The 21081-nt window shown below is 36.8% G+C and overlaps 1 protein-coding gene and 1 pseudogene across 2 annotated transcripts in view; both read right to left on the reverse strand.

Moving 5' to 3' along the window:
- Positions 1–4771: 4771 nt before the first annotated feature.
- Positions 4772–5699, reverse strand: LOC143391255 (protein tyrosine phosphatase type IVA 1 pseudogene; annotated as a pseudogene).
- An 8517-nt stretch (positions 5700–14216) lies between these two features.
- Positions 14217–21081, reverse strand: part of Ccdc81 (coiled-coil domain containing 81) — a 46673-nt gene continuing 39808 nt past the window's right edge. For both annotated transcript variants that reach the window (XM_076843903.2, XM_076843902.2), the window contains 2 exons: positions 16678–16803; positions 14217–14358 (listed from right to left, as the gene is read on the reverse strand). In XM_076843903.2, coding sequence (XP_076700018.2) covers positions 14217–14358; positions 16678–16803 — 268 coding nt within the window. The remainder of the gene's footprint in view (positions 14359–16677; positions 16804–21081) is intronic.

Genomic DNA, 21081 nt, shown 5'->3' on the forward strand with positions numbered 1-21081 from the left:
TCATCCTTGTCTGTGTGTGTGTGTGTGTGTGTGTGTGTGTGTGTGTATATTTTTCCTTTGAGTACTCTGATGTAAGGGGAGATGCTGAGGCATACAGTGAATGACAGCCTTGTGCCTAAAGGTCCTGGGAGTTCACTTTCCTATGACCCTTTTCAGAATTCTTTCCCAAGCATTTCTTCATCCACTAATTGCCAACTATTGTCTAGGTCTGGTGGGAAATACCGAATCCTGCCTAGAATTCCATGTTTATAGAGCTCAGGACCTAGTGGAGAAGATTGAACACAAATTATGAAAAATGTGCAGGTAGAAGTCAAGGGTGCTCACAGAAGGGAGAAAATACTTCCTATGAGCACATAGGCTCAGGGAGATGGGAGCAGTTTTTTGCACTGAGTTCCAACAGTGAAGGATGGGTGGGAGTCATGGTGAGATGAGGAATGTAAGCACAGTCACTAGCCATAAAATGTGGCCCATCCATTAGTCCCTGCCAGAGGGACTGAACACTGCCCTCAAGAGTCAGCAGGATATGAGGGCTGAGTAACTGGAGGTAGTTCAGTAGCTAGTTAGGAATGGTCACTGCCCAATAGACTGTTGGGTAATAAACATTCTTTTTAGGTTACTACTAAAAGAAAAACCAGAAAAATGTGGGTGTGGAGGGTCAGCATGCCAGTGAGTGAGGAGGAGGAGAGGCAATGAGGTGAGATTGCAATGGGAAGTTCTAAGGAACTTCATTTTCCTGGCTTTTCCATCCTTTACACTCTGAAATAATTGAGCAATCCGTAACAGCTTTCCTGTAGAGGTGATGTCAGACTGTCCTAGGTATTTTCTGTTTTCTTTTTTTTTTTTTTTTTTTTTTTTGCAGATACTAGGGATTGAATTCAGGGGCACTCGACCACTAAGCCACATCCCCAGCCCTATTTTGTATTTTATTTATTTTTTAAAATGTGTTTGTTCTAATTTGTTGTCCTAGGTATTTCTTAGACCAAGTTCAGCACTAACCACTTCCCTCATGTCCAGCAAAGCCCACACCATGGGAAGTAAGGATGAGATAGAGGTTGCAGCCCCTGCTAAGATCTATGGGAATAGCAGCTTCCAATCTCTAATTTCTTTGTATAAATCACCTTTAGGAACCTGCCCCTACTACCACCTCAGCCTTAGGTTCCCCACTTCCCACAAGGAGTAAGTCCTACATGACCACTTCTCAGTGACAGGCAAGGTGGACTATTACACTTCTAGAAGGGTAATTAGCAAAGTTATCAATCACCTCTTTCTCAAATTTTATTCTGCTTAACATCTGCATCCTTGGTTCCGGTGTTCAGCCAAGAATATCCTAAGAAATTATCCCTCCTCTATGATTCCTGAGCTCACACAGAATGAGAAACTATTCAGAAGAGGGTTTAAAGAATGAAACCAAAATCTGAACTTCAGAGAACTATTTACACTTTTTTGCCATCATGTCCCAAACACCCACAAGGTTTTTGTCTGTTTTGCAGAAATTGACAAGATGATCCTAAAATATATATGGAAATGCAAAGAACCAAGAATAGCCATATTTTAAAAAGAAAAAGAACAAAGTACACTATTCACTTTCAAAACTTACACAGTTGTACAATGATCAAGACTGTGTGGACATATAAATGAAAAAAAAACTGATAGTTTGAAAATAGCCCTTAAAATTATGGTAAATTGATTTTCATCAAAGCTACTGAGATAATTTGATAGGAAAAGGAAAGGCCTTTGAAAAAATGATGCTGAAGCAACTGTATATCCACATGAAAATAGGAAAGAAAAACTTTTGACACCTCATACCACACACAAAAATTAACTTGAAATGGATAGTAAACTAAATGTAAAAGCTGAAACTATAAATTTCTTGAAGTAAATAAAGTAGAAAATCCTTGGGACTTGAGTTGAGGAGAGTTGTTAGATGTTATTTTAAAAGCATGATTCATAAAATGAAAAGTGATATATGTCATCAAAATTTAAAATTTCTGTACTTTGAAGCATAGAATTAAGAAAAAAACAGCAGAGTAGGAGAAAATATTTCCAATTCATGTATCTAATATAGGCATTAGATCCATAATTTATAAAGAACACTTACAACTCAATGATAATCCGGTTTTTTAAAATGGGCAAAATATGTGTGTATGGATAACAAGCACATGAAAAGATCATTACTCAAATGAAAACTAAAACCAAAATGGAATACCATTCCACAGTCACCACAATGGTTATCATTAAAAAGAAATAATAATGTATTGAGATTGTGGAGAAATTGGAATTTTTTCCAGTGTTCTCTCTTAAGCACTACGAAATTAAGGAAATTTTCATTCTAGCTCCTCAGCTTCTGATACATAGCCCCAGAATTCAACAAATGTTATGTAATATAATGGATGCTGTGGTGGCACCACTCAGGTTTGAAATTCTCATAACCCCACTTAATTACTAGCTGAGAGCTCATAGCTGCAACCCTCTCTGGGAACTGCTCTTACCTAGCTAAAGGAAGATGCTTCACCCAAGGTTCCCAGTTATGGCCTGCATCCAATGATGGGCTGATTCTAAATTCAAAGGACCTCAGTTGCAGATGTCTCTAAGTAGCCATCCCATTTGCAGAGCTCCCCATGAAAGGGAATGAACTGTAACTATGTATCAACCATTCAACTTCCTAAGCCCATTCTGCTTCTTTCAATCCCTTCACAGGTGTTATCTCTGAAAAGACTCCCCAATAAATCTCTGAATGCAAATCTCAGATTCAGTGTCTATTTCCTGGAGAACTCAACTTAAAACAATGGAAGAAACCAGTCAGGCTTTTCAAATTTCCAATTTTTCTGCACCAGTCCCACATGACCAAAAGCTTTTCTGGGTTTCTCTTTACCCCAGGAGAGACCTGCATAAACCAAGCCTGATTCTTTTTAGTCCATGTCCAGAATCAGTAATTAATGCAGAAAAGAAATTTTTCCTGAGGTTGATTGCCCCAGGAGGGTTCCTCCCTCTCTGGAACTCCTAGTCACCTAGTCCTAATTGCTTTCATAGCTCTCACATATCTTTAAATCTGAGTTTTGTAATTTTTCCACATTTTTCTGGTTGTTGCAGTGTGCACCAACTTGGGATTCCATAATGTAATAAAGCCTGACAAGAAGTGAAAGTCTCTAGACAAAGTTTTTCAAAATTACAAATGTATGGATTTTTGTTTTTTGTTTTTGTTGTTTTTTGGAGGTGGTGCTGAGGATTGAACCTAGGGCCTTGTGCATGTGAGGCAAGCACTCTACCAACTGAGTTATATCTGCAGCCCTTTATTTCCTTATTTGACTGATGGTCTGAAAAGTTTATTCTGAATCATTCAAATATTTTGAAATTTGCTTATAAATTTAATAAATTTTTAAAATATTTCATATACTCTTAAAAAGAACACATTCTCATACTGTTGAATGCAATGCTCCTTCAATATTCATGGGATCAAACTTATTTTGTTCAAATCTACATCCTTACTGATTTTTGTCTATTGTTTCTGAAATTATAGTAAAATTTCCCACTGCTATGGTAAACTTTTCTATTTTCCCTATAGTATTGTCCATATTTGCTTTATATATATTTGGATTAATGTTATTAGATGCATAAAGTTTAGAAATGTTGTAATTTCTCATGAATTCAAACTCTTGAAACTTTCAGTTATGATTTTCCTCATATCTAGAAATGCATTTGCTGCTACTTTTACCATTATTAACATACCTATATCATCTTAAAGTCTTTCACTTGCAATTCTTTATTTAGATATATAAGCTCTTGTACTAGCTGACAAGTTATTTCTCCCACAGAACTCTATCATTTATTCCAAGACAGTATGAAAATATGGTTGTATTAACATTAAAACATATCACCAAATATCAATCTCATAATAAAAGTAATTATCAAGTATCCCAATATTATAGTTCAAAAAAGCATATAAAATTTTAAAGTTCTAATTAATTCATTAGTAGAAATCTACTCTTTTCGTTGGGAAGACAAGGAAAAATATCAACAGTTCAAACTAAAATAATAGTTAAGTAACTTCCAATGGGTATGGGGAAGAATTACAAGATTTTCAGAAATTTTATAATTAAGCATTGTTTACCTTTTCTTTTTAACTAAAGAGCCTACTGTTTACTTCCTATACAAGACAAAGGCAACATTTTATTAGAAATATTTCATATTTTCCTCCCATTCTGTCTGTCTTCAGGTCCCCAGTACAGGCATCCCAAATGTAAACATTTACTATAAAACTTCTTTATCTGAAGACATTAAACATATATGCTTCTGTACAAGGTGGATTTTGCATGAACTTTTAACCAGAAGTTGATTTTCCAAAATGGAGGTTTTCATAACATAAAATGAGATCTACAGAGACATAAAATAATCACCATGAGACTTGGTAATAATTGAACAAAATCAATTGTTGCACAAATCTGATGTATACCCATACACAAGTGAGGTGGTAAGGATAAAGAAGCAAGCAAATAACTATATAGACCCTACTTGCAATGTTGAAATAACTGAAGGAATAAATCACATAAGGTCTAGAGTGCTTATAGTTCCTGGGATTTTAATTCTGTATAACTAAAAATATACAAGTATTGTGCTGGGTATCTTGGTACCTCATATCTCACTAAATTTCTTATATATTGTTTCTGGCATGGGATAGTAGTAAGAAAAACAGAGGTTGCAATTTTGTCAAGCTTGTGGCTTTTCAATTTTCCTATGGAAGCTTCATTAGACTTATATTCACTAAGCCTATATGATGACTAACATGTACGATAAATTAAGTCCTGTCTCAAGCTCCACTTTCAAGGCAATGGCATCAGCCAGCCAAGTTTTATTGAACGCAACAGTTGTTTCTGTGACCATTGGAGTCTTTGAAGCGCAGCCGCATTTTAGAACGATATTTCTCCAAATATAAAAGTTGCTTGCTGTTAAAAGCTCCGCGCCGCTTTTGTCTTATAAACTGTACTGCATCTTCATTTTTCATTCCACTTTCAATTAATGCTAAGGCAACAAGCACTGGAGTTCGCCCAAGACCTGCAACACAGTGAACGGCAATACAACAACCAGGTTCTTCACGAAATTTAATGTTTACAAGACTTAACCAGTCATCAACAATCTGGTTGGATGGTGAGGAACCATCATCAAAAGGCCAATCTAGAACCTGGATGCCTTCTTTCTCCATAAGAGCAGTGTCATAAGTTGCTTCACACACTCTTACTATTGTTGTAACTCCGTATTTCTTAAGTTCCTCTATAAATCTATTTAAGGTTGCACTGGTTGGGTTGTGTGTAATAAGAAATCTCATGTTCCTGTATGTGACTTCCACAGGAGCTGGGCGATTCATTGGAGCCATGTTAATCTAGTTTTTCAAAAGTCACGGGAAAAATTAAAATTTTTTGAATACAGTAATGGTGTCAGGAAACTGAAGTCTACTCCAACGTACTCCAGATGAAATTCTCAGCGCTCAGAATATGAAGTTGGGAGTGACAGGAAATGAAAGGAACCTCCTAACAAGCCGCAGCAGCTCTTCAAGTCCTTAAAACGGAGTCAATAGAAAGGAAGTGCACGGAGGTTTACCCCATCCAGTCAGAACTCTTGTAAAATGCTCAGATGACTTCAGCACTTCTGTGTCCAGGTTACTCGCTTCCACTAGGGCTTCCTGCTGGAGTGGTAATGTCTTCCTACAGTTCACTTGTCCTCATAAAGGTCGTGCTGTGCCTGGCAGTAATCTCCAGGGCCCTTCAGAAACTCCATAAATGCGTGACCAAGAACACCACAGAAAGGAATATGTTTACTCATGAAAAATTGTGGCCTAATCATACAGCCAGTCCCGTGGCGGCGACACAGGCGGCAGCGGCGGCTGCAGGCCCAGGAGCGGTAATGGGCGTCGCGGGGCGGCGGCGACAGCGGCGGCGACGGCGGGACACCTAGCTCTACCGTGGCCGAGCGGCTCGGAAGAAAAGCCTCGAGGGAGGCAGTGCGCGCGCGCCCAGACGGCCCTGCGTCACAAGCCCTCCTTTTTATAGCCGGCGCGACGTGCGAACGCCCGCACCAATCGCTGTCGAGAGCCAATGAGCGAGACCCCCCACCCCGCAAACGTCACCACGGCCGCTGCTCGGTGAACCTGTGCGGAAGGAAAAGCGCCGATCCTGCGTTGTCTCCTGCCGAGAGAGTGGCACGAAAGGACGCAGGGAGGTGGGGCCGAGTTTGGGAGAGGCTGAAGAGAAACGTGGGTGGACAGGAACGAGGAAGAGAAGGTTCCAGCTACGGAGTCTGTCAGCTTCGTGTTTTGACTACCTCTTGGGAACGTTTAGCTTTTTTTTTTTTTTTTTAAGTCTGACAAACTTTGTGTTTAAACTAAAATATTTAGCTATCATTTTTGCCCTATTGTTTTGTGCTTTGGGACCCAAATGTTTAGTAATGGTAGTAACGGCTGCAGGTTATCAGAGCCCACGAGGAGTAGGCAGGGTATGTGCATGTAGGGACGGCAATAGTGATCAGAGATTACCTACGAGTTCTTCAAGTACGACGTGGAAAAGGAAAAGAGTAGAATTAATTCTGATCTTAGATTGAAATTCGTGGTATCAGTGTGGACTCACCATTTTAGAGATGGGAATAGAAATATATATATATATATAGTGTGTGTGTGTGTGTACGTTTGTGAATTCCTTAACTTCATCTACAGCGAATAAAGAGGGCCTGAAGCAATGACCGTTCCATAGCAATGAGCACAAGTACTGCCCCATCGTGATTTTTAAATACCACTTTCTATTAAAAAAATTACAAGTCTCTGTGGAGAAATCGTTGAGTCCAGAGCCGGGGCAGGGAAAGTACAAGAGTAGCCCTGAAAATCTTGTTATGACAGAAAGTAAGGAAGTATTCAAGAATGAACGGAATATGAAAAACAGACATACAAAACAGACCATAAGAGGCTATGGAGACACGACAGCTGTAATGTGGTATACTGGATGCAATCTTAGAACAGTACAAGGACATTAGGGAAAAGTAATGAAATCTGAAGTGTAAAATTTAGTTAATAGTTCAATTTCTTTAATTGTGACAAATGTATCATAGTAATGTAAGCTGTTAACAATAGAGAAAAATGGATTAGTATATAAGAAACTCTCTTAATATCATTGCTACATTTCTGTTTATCTAAAACATCATAAAAGCCAGCTTAAAGGGCTCCCACTGGCCAGATCTCTATCTAAAAATGATAGGAATGGATTATATCTCATCAAAATAAAAACAAATCCATGAATCCATACTGATATAAACAAGTGAGAGAAACAAAAGCTTTGCCTTACAGTAGAATGTAAACTAAATAAATATAGCAGAAATGGTGGAATTAGAAAAATGTTTATTTAGCAATCATTAAGAGTATCATTTGTTTAGCACAGAAGCATCACTTATGTAAGACTAGGGGGTGAAAGTTGATGTGAAATTGGATATTTTCATAAATGCCTACCACCAAAAAAACTAATTTGTCACCAAAGAAAAAAACCAAAACAGTGGGAAAAGTTACAGACACAAGCCTTAAATGATCAAAGTTAAGATAACCAGTACCAAGACAAACTGAATTGTGTACCACCTGAGAGGATGGAGTACAAGGAACATAGCATCACATCTGTGATATTCCTGCCCAAAAATATGTTACTGGAATTTATGAGAAAAAAAATCAGATAAATCCAAATTGAACTGTAATCTTTGAGAGTGTCAACAATGAAAGTCAAGGAAAAGTTGAGGAACTGTTCCAGGTTGACAGAGATTAAAGAGCTATGACTACTAAATGTAATATGTGATCCTTTTGCTTAAAGGATGTTATTGGGAAAATTAGCAAAACTTCAGTGGACTCTGGATTATATAGTACTAATGAATCTATGTTAATTCTATCATGGTTCAGAGGAGAATGCCCTTATTTGTAAGACATGTATCCTGAGGTACTCAGGAGTAATGATGCATCAGACACCTGCTCCCATATAGTTCTGAGGGAGAAGCTATTTTTACTATTTTGAATACTCTTTGTAAGGTTGAAATGAAATGAAAGTTTATCTTTTAGCATTAATTTTTTTAAAAAATGTCTAGGTCCAGTAAAATGAACTGGACATAACATTCCTACTTTCATATATGAATCCCACAACCAGTGTAACCTCGTATCATGTACTACCACAAGAATGGGAAGTTATACTCCATGTATGTATAATATGTCAAAATACATTCTACTGTCATGTATAACTAGAAAGAACAAATTTTTTAAAAGATCTAGGTCATAAGAAATCAGCTGATACTCTCTTTTCTGGACTCTTGCTCTCATTTTTTGCCTGTTTCTGGAGACTTTTCTTGAAGCTTTACATTTTTAAAATACTTTAGCCAACATTATTAACTATCTTGTAGCTCCCTTTCCCCATAATTTCAGATTATGGTGGATGGACAGTTGCCACTACAAGCTATTTTTTTCCTAAATTTGACTTGAATTCCCTAAATATTCCACTGGACACAGGCTATTAAGCTAAATACTCATTTCCCAAACTTCCTTTGAAGTGTGGTGTGCCCATGTGACTAAGTTCTGTCCAAAGAGACACAGTAAGAAATAGGGGGATTCCTTCCAGATCAGACCCCTAAAAGAAACTCCCACGTGCTCTCTAGCCCCCGCCTCTCTTTTGCTTTCTTTCAGCCATGGGGTGAGCAGCTTTGTTCTACCATGCACGCCCCACCATGATGTACTGCCTCACCAAAGGCCCCGAAATCAATAGAACCAACTAAACATGGAAACTGAGCCAAAATAAACCTTTCCTCCTTTTAAGTTACTTGTCTCAAGTCTTTTGTCACAGTTACAGAAATCAAACACAAATGGACACAGAAAATATGGTATATATATATATATATATATATATATATATATATATATATATATATGATGGAGTATTATTCTCCATAATGAATGAAGTTCTGTCAATTGCAGCAAGATGAATTGAAGTAGAGGAAATTACATTAAAATAAGCTAGACATGGAAAGAAAATAGCATATGTTCTCTCTCATATGTACTGTAGAAGCTAAAAAATGTAGAATAGTAATTACTAGAGATTGGAAAGGGTGGAAAATAGGAGGTAGGATCTGGTCAGTGCATGCTGGATGCATGTATGAAAATGTCACACCAAAATCTATTAGTATGTACAATTAATACATATTAATCAAAAATTTAAAGCTGGGTCATAAGGAGGCTGCAGCAGGAAATCACTTCAGCCCAGTAGTTCAAGGTCATGGTCAATAACATAGCAAAACACCATCTCCAAAATAAGTTTTTTTTAAAATAAGTCTGAACATTTATTAATAGAAATTCATATTTGAAAAAGAGAGAAAAGGGGTGAAAATAATGAGTAAAACCTCAGAGACCTTTTGGACTACATTAAAAAGTTTTGTAATTCATCAATGTCCCTAAATGAGGGAAGAAAGATACTGGACTAATTCCAAAATTTAGTGAAAGACAAATTAATTTAAAAAAAACTCAGTGTGCTCTAACATAATAAACTTTTAAAAAGCCACACCAGGGGCTAGGGTTGTGGCTCACCAGTGCTTGAGGCACTGGATTCCATCCTAAGCATCACATAAATGTAAAATAAAGATATTGTGTTCACTTAAAACTAAAAAAATAAATATTTTTAAAAATAAAAAAATAAAAAGCCACACCGAAAAAAAAAATACATCATAAACTGCTGAAAACCAAGAAAAGGAGAAAAACATGAAAGCAGCCAGAAAAACATTACATTACCAATAAAGAACAATGATTTAAATAACTGGATTCTTTTTTTTTTTTAATCAGAAATCATGGAACCAGAAACTGTAGGCTAACAATTTTAAAGTACAGGGAAATAAAAACTGACCACCTAGGACTCATATATATCCAGTAAAAATCTCCTTCAGTAATAAAGTCAAAATGAAGACATTCTCAGATGAATGAAAACTAACAGATCCTGTAGCCACCAAATCTACTCAAAAGAAATGCTGAAGGAAGTTCTTCAGGATGAAAAGGAAATCATACCAGAAAAATAACTGGACCTTCAGGAGTGAAGGAAGAGCAAAAGAAATAGTATCTAAGCAAAAATAATAGACTACCTTTTTCCTTTTTTTAATTTTTTTTTTTAGTTGTCAATGTATCATTTTTGTTTTATTTATATGTGGTGCTGAGGATCAAGCCCAGGGTGTCGCACATGCCAGGCAAGCACTCTACCACTGAGCCACAACTCCAGCCCCCACCTTTTGGTTTTTTAACTGCATGAGTTTTAAAGCAAAAATTATAACATTGCCTTTTGGGGTCTTCAGTGTACGTAGTTGTATTAAGTCGTGTTTAACCCAAAGAAAGGATAAAATGGTCAAGTAATTTATGTGATTATAAAACTGCTAAATTTTACTTGAAGAAATAAACAAATTTAATCAGTGAAAAATTAGGGTTCATTCCTTAAACAACCACTAAAAAACAAAATCAAGAGATTTATCCCATAAGAATTCAAAAGATAAATTAAGATAGCATACTAAAAAATACACAAAGGGGACAAACAAAAGAATACAGTTTTCAAAATCCAAATTTATCAATAATTACAAATGACAATTTAATAAAAATGGTTGTCATATTGGATTTTTAATTGGATTTGTATGCTATCTATAAGAAATCCATTTAAAATATAATGCCATAGATAGAATAAAAGAATCAGCCAATCATACTGGCACACACCTATAATTCCAGCTATTCAGGAAGCTGAGACAGGAAGATCATAAATTCAAGACCAGCCTGGGCAACCTACCAAGACCCTATCTCAAAATAAAATAAAAAGGTTGGGGATGTAGCTCAGTAGTAGAGCACATGCCTAGCATATGTGAGGCCCTTGGTTTGTTCCCCAGTACCCAAAAAAATGGAATATACCATTAAAGCTTTATCATAATACAGCTGGAGTGGCTATGTATTAACACAAGGCAAAGTAGATTTCAGAATAAGGAATACTGGCATGGATAAAGGAGAACATTGCATAACAACAGAGTCAATTCACCAAGAAAACATACCAATCTTAAATGGTGAGCACCAAGCAACAGTGTCAAAATATGTGAATCAAAACTGATAGCACTGAAAGGAGAAATAAACAAATCCACAATCATACTTGAAGATTCAAGTACTCCTCTCTCAGAAATTAAGAGAATAATTAGAAATTTAGCAATGATATAGAAGATCTATATAACACTATCAATCAACCTGACTTAACATTTATAGAACACATCACTCAATACATATTCTTCTCAAGTACACATGGAATGTTCAGCAAGATGTACTGTATCCTAGGTTAAACAAATCTTAACAAATTTAAAAGAATTAAAATCACACGCTTTTAAAAATCACACATTTATTCTTTAAAGACAATAAAATTAAATTAGAAATCAATAATAGAGTTCTGAAAAGTTCTCCAAAAATTTAGAAATCAGCAATGTTCTTCTAAATAAGCTATGGATTAAAGAGAAAGTCCCAAGTCAAAAATTAGAAAATATTTTGAATTGAAAGAAAATGAAAATGAATTACATCAAAATTTGTAGGCTGCTGCTAAAGCAGTGCTTAGAGGGAAGAAAATTTATAGCATTAAATCCTTATATTAGGAAAAATTTCAAATCAATAATCTGAGTTGCCTCCTAATGAAGCCAGAAAAAGCTGGATGTGGTGGCACACACCTGTAATCCCAGCAGCATGGGAGGCTGAGGCAGAGGAATTGCAAGTTCATAGCCAGCCTCAGCAAAAGCGAGGGACTAAACAATCCAGTGAGACCGTTTCTAAATAAAATACAAAAAATAAAAAAATAAATAAACAAATTAACCCAAAGCAAGCAGAAGAAAGGAAAGTGTGGAAATCAGAAAAATGGAAGCAAAAGTTGACTCTTTGAAAGATCAATAAAATTGAGATAGCCCTAGCTTGCTTTATGGAACAAGGAGGACTCCACCTTGCTAGTCTATAACAATCAATGCAGAGTGCTACTAAGTTTTTACCTTGTTATATAAAACTTCTATCACATCTCACCTCTGCACTAGACAGAGCTCTGAAAGCAGGAAAGGACTGATGAACTGGGTTTTTTTCTACACTATTTTTTTGTTTTTACATATACATGACAGTAGGGTGTATTTTAATACATTTTATAGGGAGCACAACTTCCCATTCTTGTGGTTGTACCTGGAGTTACACTGGTCTTGTCATAGGAAAGTTATGTCCAGGTGATTCTGCTGTCTTTCCTATTCCCATCCCCCCTCCTTTCCCTTCATTCCCCTTTGTCTAATCCAATGAACTTCTATTCTTCCCTCCCCCATCTATTGTGTGTTAGCATCCACATATCAAAGAGAACATTCAGCCTTTGGTTTTGGGGAATTGGCTTATTTCACTTAACATGATAGTCTCCATGTCCATCCATGTATTGGCAAATGCCATATTTCATTTTTCTTTATGGCTGAGTAATATTCTATCATGTATATATACCACATATTTTCTATCCATTTTTTGAAGAGCACCTAGGTTGGTTCCATTGCTTAGCTATTGTGAATTGAGCTGCTATAAACCTTGATGTGACTAAGGCATACTATAGTATGCTGATTTTAAGTCCTTTGGGTATATACCGAGGAGTGGGATAACTGGGTCAAATTGTGGCTCCATTCCAAGTTTTCTGAGGAATCTCCATACTGCTTTCCAAAGTGGTTGATAAGGTCTTAATCTCCAAGTCACCAAAAATTACCTTAGTACTTGGCATATAGTAAGAGTACTGCTACTCAAATTATAGCAAATTATAAGTTCAGTTCCTCCAGTAAAAATGTCATAGATGTTCAGTCAGTTCACTGTGACATATCAAAATTGTATTTTTCCTTAACTAAGCAGTCTATATTTTAGTTAATATTAAAACAACAGCATTATTATAATAATTTATTATATTCTAGAGACTTGCTTCACAAGTACACAGGTTTGGGTACGGCAGGTGGAGCAATCTTGGTAAAAGGCTATTGTTTTAAATATAGCTTGATGATGCTTAGACCTCCATGAAGTGATCATCAGAAAAAATTCAAGGAGATGGCACTGTAGGAATGTTGGGGAAGAGAATTCCAGTCATCAGCAGGCATGTTTGATTCCATCCAAAAAGGTAACATTAGCAATATGCACTGACAAGTTCAGCTTGCATCAGTATTTTCTCTTTAACTATTCAGAATTCAATATATTCCTATTTTGCATTGTAAAAAAGCAAAAGCAAGTTTCTAAACATTTACAAATGTCTCCTCATTTTCTAAGGGACAGATGTGGCAGGCAGAAAGCAAGTAGTATAAGAGACTTTCTTCCTGGCATTTGCATTTCAGAAATTCAGATGTCACTCTAATCACTGGGCAGAGGGAGAAGAGGTAAAATGGTAAAGATAAATGAATAAATTCTTTGAACATACCTTACCAGGGAGGTAAGTCCTCTTTAGTAGCTCATAAAGAGTCAAGAATGGATACAAGTGAAGCAGTGAGAGAAGGTGACACCTGCCAGGCCAGGCACTCTCCTCATGGTACATACACATTTATTGCCATAATAAATGTATGGTGTAGAAATGTCTGGACAACAGAATGTTTGACTTGGAGGTCACCAAGGGAATTATATTCCTTGGGGACCTGACAGAGTCCCAGTTTGTCATCAATTATAAAACTCTAGTCACATTGTTCTGAGCTTTTAAGGCCAACAGTCTAACCTACCTGTGATGACTATACACACAGTCCTCTAGAAAAATAAAGGGTTGGGGGTAAAATTATGAATTATAATGCACAGCCAAGCACTTAGAAAATATTTATTATGACACTGATTCATTATGGATGAAAAAAATGAAATTTATGGCAGGGTTGTGTCAGCAGTCCCTCAGCAGCCAGAGCAAAGTTGGGTTCCGTTCCCAGGGCCTATGGCGATGGGTTCCAGTCCTCAGAGCCACTCAGTTTCATTGCCATAGAAGAGAAATTTCAGGAATAAGTAGTGGTGGGAGAAAGGCAGGAGGGAAGAACCAGTCAACTTGAATTCAATGAGAGGCTAAATAATCTAATGAAAGCATAGAACCTAGAGAGTAATTTTTTTTTCCTCTGAGGTAAAAATATGCAGTTTCAAAATCACTCCAAACATGTAAAAGATTTAAATGTTCCCCAGGAAACAAAAGTCAAACTGAGTTTTATACAAGCAACCGGGAGCCTTGCAGGAACTTGTTCATGTGCCACAAGTTGCTCTTGCCTGTATTGGACATGCGCCTCTGGCACTGTTTGCAACGCTGATACTTCTTGCACTGGTCCAAAAGGAATAGCTTGTTGGAAGCCCTGAGGAACAGGAGAGGAGAGTGAAAGCAGCAGTTAGCAGTTGTTATGCAAGACTCTGGAGACCCCCATCACATTACTGCCTGCAACTCAAACCCTGTCCAGGCTCTCCCTGCTTGCAAATTGCCACTGTCTCCTCTTCAGTAAATCTAAGCCTCTGACTTGGTACCCTCACAGCAACAGTCTGCCTGACCCTCTTTTCCAGTCACGCCCACCCAAACCCACTGAGAACACAGTGTCCAAAGTCACACAGTCAGCAAAGAATGGCTTCAAAGCCTCTTTGTTTGCTGTTTTGTCACTTGGATGCACCTCTCTTTCCTGGGCTCCTGGAGACAGGAGACAGCATTTGAGAGAGAGATCAGGCCATTAAGCTGCTGGTTAACAGCACCTACGGAGCATTATGAGTACACTTACAATGAAATATCTCAAGAGGCCAGAGCTTCTGGAGAGTTAAGGGCAGGACAGAAAGTGAAGATAAGTAGAGGGACAAAATTGGATGGCATCAGAGAGGAAGGGGCAGCAGTGACTGATCTACCTTGACAATTCCCAGTTATGCAAGCCAGTCCCTAGTTGTTCCCCTGCCCCATCAACAGTGTCTACAAGGGTAGAATTCTGGACAACCCAGAGCATCAGAGGCAGCCCTAAAAGGAGAAAGTGTAAACAGCCATGAAAGTGGGTAAGGGAGACCCACCTTGCTTGCCTTGTAACAGGACAGATTGCATGTGCTAACTGCATGCATGTGAATCGTGTTTTTGCCTTTGCTTTTTTTTTTTTTTACCCTGTCAACACTGTAGTATTTGCTATGATTTTTGTTGTTGTTGTTGTTATTCTAATTAGTTACATATGACAGAAGAATGGATTTCAGTTCATTGTACTTTTGAATTTTACATCAACCACTTCGTTCTTCCTATCTGATGCCTGCTTCAGTATCTACCTACAACTTGGCCTAGCCTAGGTCCTTAGAAAACAAGTCTGCTCCACCATGTCCCAGAGCAGGTTTGCCAGCCTACACTCAAGATTAGTTCCTGTATATCCTTTATCACTATGTTGACCAAGCATTTTTACTAAATCCAAATAAAATTTCCCCACCATTAGTCTCACTGCCTTTTACTTGCCTTTCTACAACACTGAAAAAAATGGCTTGAGCTCTCCCATTCCCCTTCCCTTCCTCTTCTCTAGGCCAAGCAACTCCATTTCTTCTTTGGGACCTATTTTCCACATCATCCCTCATACTTTCATAGTCGTACAATATGTTTCACGCATTAGGAAAACAGGTGAGAGGGCTGGGGTTGTGGCTCAGTGGTAGAGCACTCGCCTCACACATGTGAAACACTGGGTTCCATCCTCAGCACCACATAAAAATAAACAAACAAAATAAAAAGGTATTGTGTCCATCCACAACTAAAAAAGAAGAAAAAAATTTAAAAGAAAAGTAGGTGAGAAATGACTTACAAGAAAATCTAAAAGAAAAGGAGTTACAAATCAAGATCATTGTAACAAAATTTACCCATGATAAAAATGAGTTAGCAATTGAAACTATTATTTTGATATATCTGGGGTTGACTTTAATATGTTGATTGTGCAGACTTGGTCTGTTTCATCAAATTCTCGTTCTGTTAAATCCTGCCTTACATTTTTGAAGGATTTTATTTCTATGAGTAACCATTTCCCATCTCCTTAATCAATCTCTAAAACTTCTCTGTTAGTTTGGTCAGGCAAATATTTACTTTCCCATTTTACACATAAGAAAAAATAAGACAAAAAGATTAGCTGCCTCTTCGAAGTAAGTGATAATTATCAAAGCCAGGACAAGAATCCAGATTCCCTAACTTAAATTATAAATACACCACTGGAGAGGGGATTAGTTCCATAATGGGCATCTCATCTTTCCAAGTATCAATCTTACTCACAATCCCTTGACTCTGCTCCTAAATGACTATTCCATAAGCATTGGACGTGTTCAGGTCAGATATTCACTGTCCTGACTTTCAATTAGTTTTTTCCAAAAAGAATTTCTACTACCTTCCACAAATTGAAAATGAAGCCACCCTAGTCAGAGGCACAGATTGGGGCAGAATTGGTGAACACATGACATACAACACAGCAATCGTTAGTCCCTTGTTCATGGCAAACATTTCTAATCAATCACAGCAGCATTTCCCACTGAACACAGACTTGCTTTCTCCATTAAATCTTCTAGTCAACCACCACTGATCAACTAGAATTGGTGCTTGAAACCTGCCATCCTAGGATTAGAGGAAAGTAAATAAGGAATAGGGGAAATTTCTTCAAAAAGAACTTCTGGTTCCAATCAGATGTTACCGCTCGAAAGACTTTTCTTCCAGGTCCTTCTCTTTCTTTATTGCAATGCTATTTTCCCAATCCTCCTGCAAGCATTGGTTCATTTTGTTCACTCTCTCCAGCTCTGCAGTTCTGTCTGCCAAGTACCTGGAGAGAAAAGAGCATTCTGACTCCATTCTTAATATTTAAAAGAACATGCATTAATCTTGGGAACCCCATTCCTTTCATGTAAAATTAAACAGAAAACTTTCTGGTTTTGTTCACTGTTCTTTGAACTATATACTAAAAGGCATGGACACTGTAAAAGCATAGTGAAACTTCTGGCTGTCAAATATTATGAGTCTAGGACCTTTCATCTTCAATAGTAATTTAAATTAGCAGGGTTGAAACCTTTTTCCAATTAACAACTTTGGTCTTTAAAGTCATTAATTTCCTTTGAAGCTAATTTAACTCATCTGAAGAATCATTCCAAATTGATTTCTTATACTCTGTTTCTTTGCTTTTATTCCAACTTCTCAGCTGTCAGTAATCAGCCTACTGGTTGCTACAGGCATTCTGCAAGCAAAGGCATACAAATCAAGGTCTAGAAAGGGATTAAAGGAACACAAGGGACAAAAGGACAAAAGGAAATCTAGAAAATATCTAATGCTATGCTGTGAAGAAGTCAGGGGAAGGAAAAGAAATGTTTGGTGAACCATGGTTAAAGCAATGACTGCCCTGAAATCTTTCTTAAAGTCTCACTAATCCCAGAGTTGCGTTTCCACCACTGGTCTCCAAATACACTGACACTACTGTTGTGAGCCTGGTTCAAACTATTTATGTGTGTCTATTTCTTGCCAAAAGGAAACTTTTACTGTCAGTTTTCATTGAAGTCTAGAAGAAGCATCACTGAATGTGACTGCTGACCGCCTACACTGAAGAGACTTGTGCTGTGGTGGCTACAGCCACTAGGTGTCAGAATCCTCCACTGAAAATCAGCACTGTCCCCTGGTTCACTTTTTCCTAGAACAGCACAGCCACCTTTTTATCTAACCAGCATTAACTGCACAGCTATTATGTGGCAAAAGATCAAATGGCAAAAATATAAAGTGCTAATGCCCATTAATAGTGTGAGTTCACTGAATGAATGGAACCTTCTTTTTCTTTTCATAGTTCTTTTTTAATTATAGTTTTAAAAAAAATCACCATCTTAACCAGTTCTAAGTGTTGGCAAGGATGGAGAGGTGATAAATATATCCAGACTGTTGTGCAACCAAGCTGCAGAATTCTTTTCATCCTGCAAAACTGAAACTCTATGCCATTCAATTCATTTGTCATTCCTCTAGTCCCTAGCAACTACCATTCTACACTCCGTTTCTAAGAATCAACTTTTCTAAATACCTCCTATAAATGGAATAATACATATTTGTCCTTTTGTGACAGCTTATTTTACTTAGTGTAATGTTCTCAAAATTTATGCACACAGTAACATTTGTCAGAATTTCCCCCTTTCAGATTTGTATTCAAAAGAACTGAAAGCAAAATCTTAAAGAGATATTTGCATACCCATATTGATAGCAGCACTATTCACAACAGCCCCCAAGAAGTAAATGTAAATGTCACAGAGGAAAAAGCAAAATATGATATGTACATAAAGTGGAATATCTGCCATCAAAAAATAATGAAATCCTGTCATTTGTGGCTGTTGCCACAGGATGGAATTAGAGAACATTGCATAGAAGAGACTGGAGTAGAGGCCATTAGAGCCTAAGAAGGGTAGAGAGGAAGGGGTGACAAAGAGAAGTTATAAAAATGTACAAATATATAAAAAGGAAAAATAGTTCTGCTGTTCTACAGCACAGCAAGGTTACTATAGTATACAATTATTTATGGTATGTTTCAAAATAACTTTAAGTCTTCCAACTAATACAAATGATAAATGTTTGAGGAGACAGAAACACTAATTATCCTGATTTGATCATTCTACATTATACACATGTATTGAAATACTGTACTATATCCCATAAATATGTACAATTTATGTGTCAATTAAAAATTTTTAATTATATCTCAATAAAGTTTTTGAAAAAAATAAGAAAAATTCATCAGGAAAACTATGCCTTCCCCTCAGGCATGTTTGTGCTTTCACTAATCTTCTTAGGCTGCAACCATTTCTCCTCTCCACCATCAAAATGCCTGCAGAGCCTTTTATGATTACTATATTACAATCCTTTAATCTGTAAGCAATGTAACTTATGATTGCAAAACCATAAAATCTGTTGAAAATAAAATAGCAAGCCCAGGGGAAAACTAGAGTAAAAGGGAATATTTAATGCAGAATTGTTATAACAACAAAATACTAGGAAACAAAGTGAATATGTTCACCAAAAGTGCAAAAGTTAAATTATATTATTTTTAGTACATCCATTGGAGAAATGCAAATTAAAGCATGAGATACCACTATATACCTATTAGAACAGCTGAAATTAAAAAGATTGATCATACCAAGTGTTGGCAAGGATGGAGAGGAACTGTCATACACTATTGGATGAGATTAGAAAATAGTACAACCAAACTGAAAAGCACTTTGAATTTCTTTAAAAGTTAAATATGTATCTGTGATATATCAGCCATGTCATGCCATGCCTAGGCATTTACCCAAGATAGAAGGCACTATATGTCCATACAAAGACTTACACTCAAATGTTTAGAGTAGTTTTATTCACAATCACCAAAAACTATAAATGACACAATGTCCATCAACAGACGAATGAATAAACAAAGTATGTTATGTATGTGCAATGGAATACTCCCCAGTAAAAAAAAAAAAAAGAACTGAGATATTGTTATATGCAAAAGCATGGGTGAATTTCAAAATATTGACTCACAATGTATACTGCATGGTTCCATTTGTATGAAACCCTAGGAAATGCAAACTAACCCATAGTGACAGAAGGCAGATTAGGGGTTGCCTGACCATAGGGTTTGCGGGAGGGATGAGGGAGGAATTATAAAAGACACAAAGAAACTTTCCAGGATGATGAATATGTACATTATCTTGACTGTAGTGATCCTTTCATGGGGGGTGCATACTATATCAAAACTTATCAAGTTGTACACTTTAAGCACATACAGTTTATTGTACATCAATAAAGTTGTTTTTTTTTAAAAAAAGGAAAAAAAAAATCATCAGGAAAGCCGTGCCTTCCCTCAGGCATGTTTCACAAATCTTCTTAGGCTGCAACTATCACTCCTCCCCACAACCAAAATGCCTAGAGAGCTTTTATGATTATTATATTATAATCCTTTAATCTGCAAGCAGTGTAATTTATGATTTCAAAACCATGAAATCTGTTGAAAATAAAATAGCATGCTCAGGGGAAAAAACAGAGTAAATTTTATAGACTCTTCAAATTGTGACACAGGAGGTAGAGCCAAAATCATGGGCATAATCTCACCCCATGGGCATTTCCAGTTACTTATGTAATAGAAAGCAGAGTGCCAGTTCTTTACCCCACTGCACTCTGTCCTGCTGTCAACTCCTACAGCCACACCATTACATTACCACCCTACAGGGACTGAGAGCCTACTGTGACATTTTCCACAACCACTTTTATTCATTATCTCATGAAAAGCTTTTAAAATATATTCAGAATCACTCAGAGTTTATGTTCTAAAATAAGTAGAATGAGTAACTAAGTATCAGTGGGGAGCCAGATCTAGGGAAGACCCCAAATAAGGCCATTTCCATTGATTTAAACTGATGTAATAGAGAATAATTATGTCAATTTATAATCCAGAAAAAGAAAAGCTCTTTCTTCTTTTCTTTTTCTTGTAATAGTAATAACTACCCTTGAGGGAGCACTTAGGCTGAGTCAGACACTATGTTATTTACAAAGATTATTTAATTTAGCCTTCAACCACCTAAAGATACTTGTATTATTCCTAATTGATAAGGAAATCAACATCTTCAGAGATAAGTAACCTGTCTAATATCACACAACTCATAAAATGGTAGAACCATACCAACCATTCAGAACAGATACTGGAAATGGTCTGGAGTTCCCAGTATGCATCATTTAGGTGAAAGATCATGGGGATATGGTTTGGGGATACCAGAGGGTTGAGGGAAGTATAGACAGAATAGGTATACTTGTGGGCTTGGGGTAATCACCATCAAATAAATATAAAAATATATAATATTTTAGCAAATATATAGACATACACTGCTGAGAATATGCAATATCTATCCTATGGTGGACTTCAGAAATTATGTGTTTCACCACTTCCACCCTTCTCTATCAACAATCAGATCCCACCCTTATCACCATAAACTCCATCTACTCATGTTTGTAAATCTGGGCCTACATGGTATAGACCACAACAGATACATGCACTATCTCTATGACCACTTATAAAGTTCACAAAAATTTAATAAATAATTTT

The sequence above is a fragment of the Callospermophilus lateralis genome, chromosome 2 (assembly GCF_048772815.1).
Source record: "Callospermophilus lateralis isolate mCalLat2 chromosome 2, mCalLat2.hap1, whole genome shotgun sequence".
NCBI lineage: Eukaryota > Metazoa > Chordata > Mammalia > Rodentia > Sciuridae > Callospermophilus > Callospermophilus lateralis.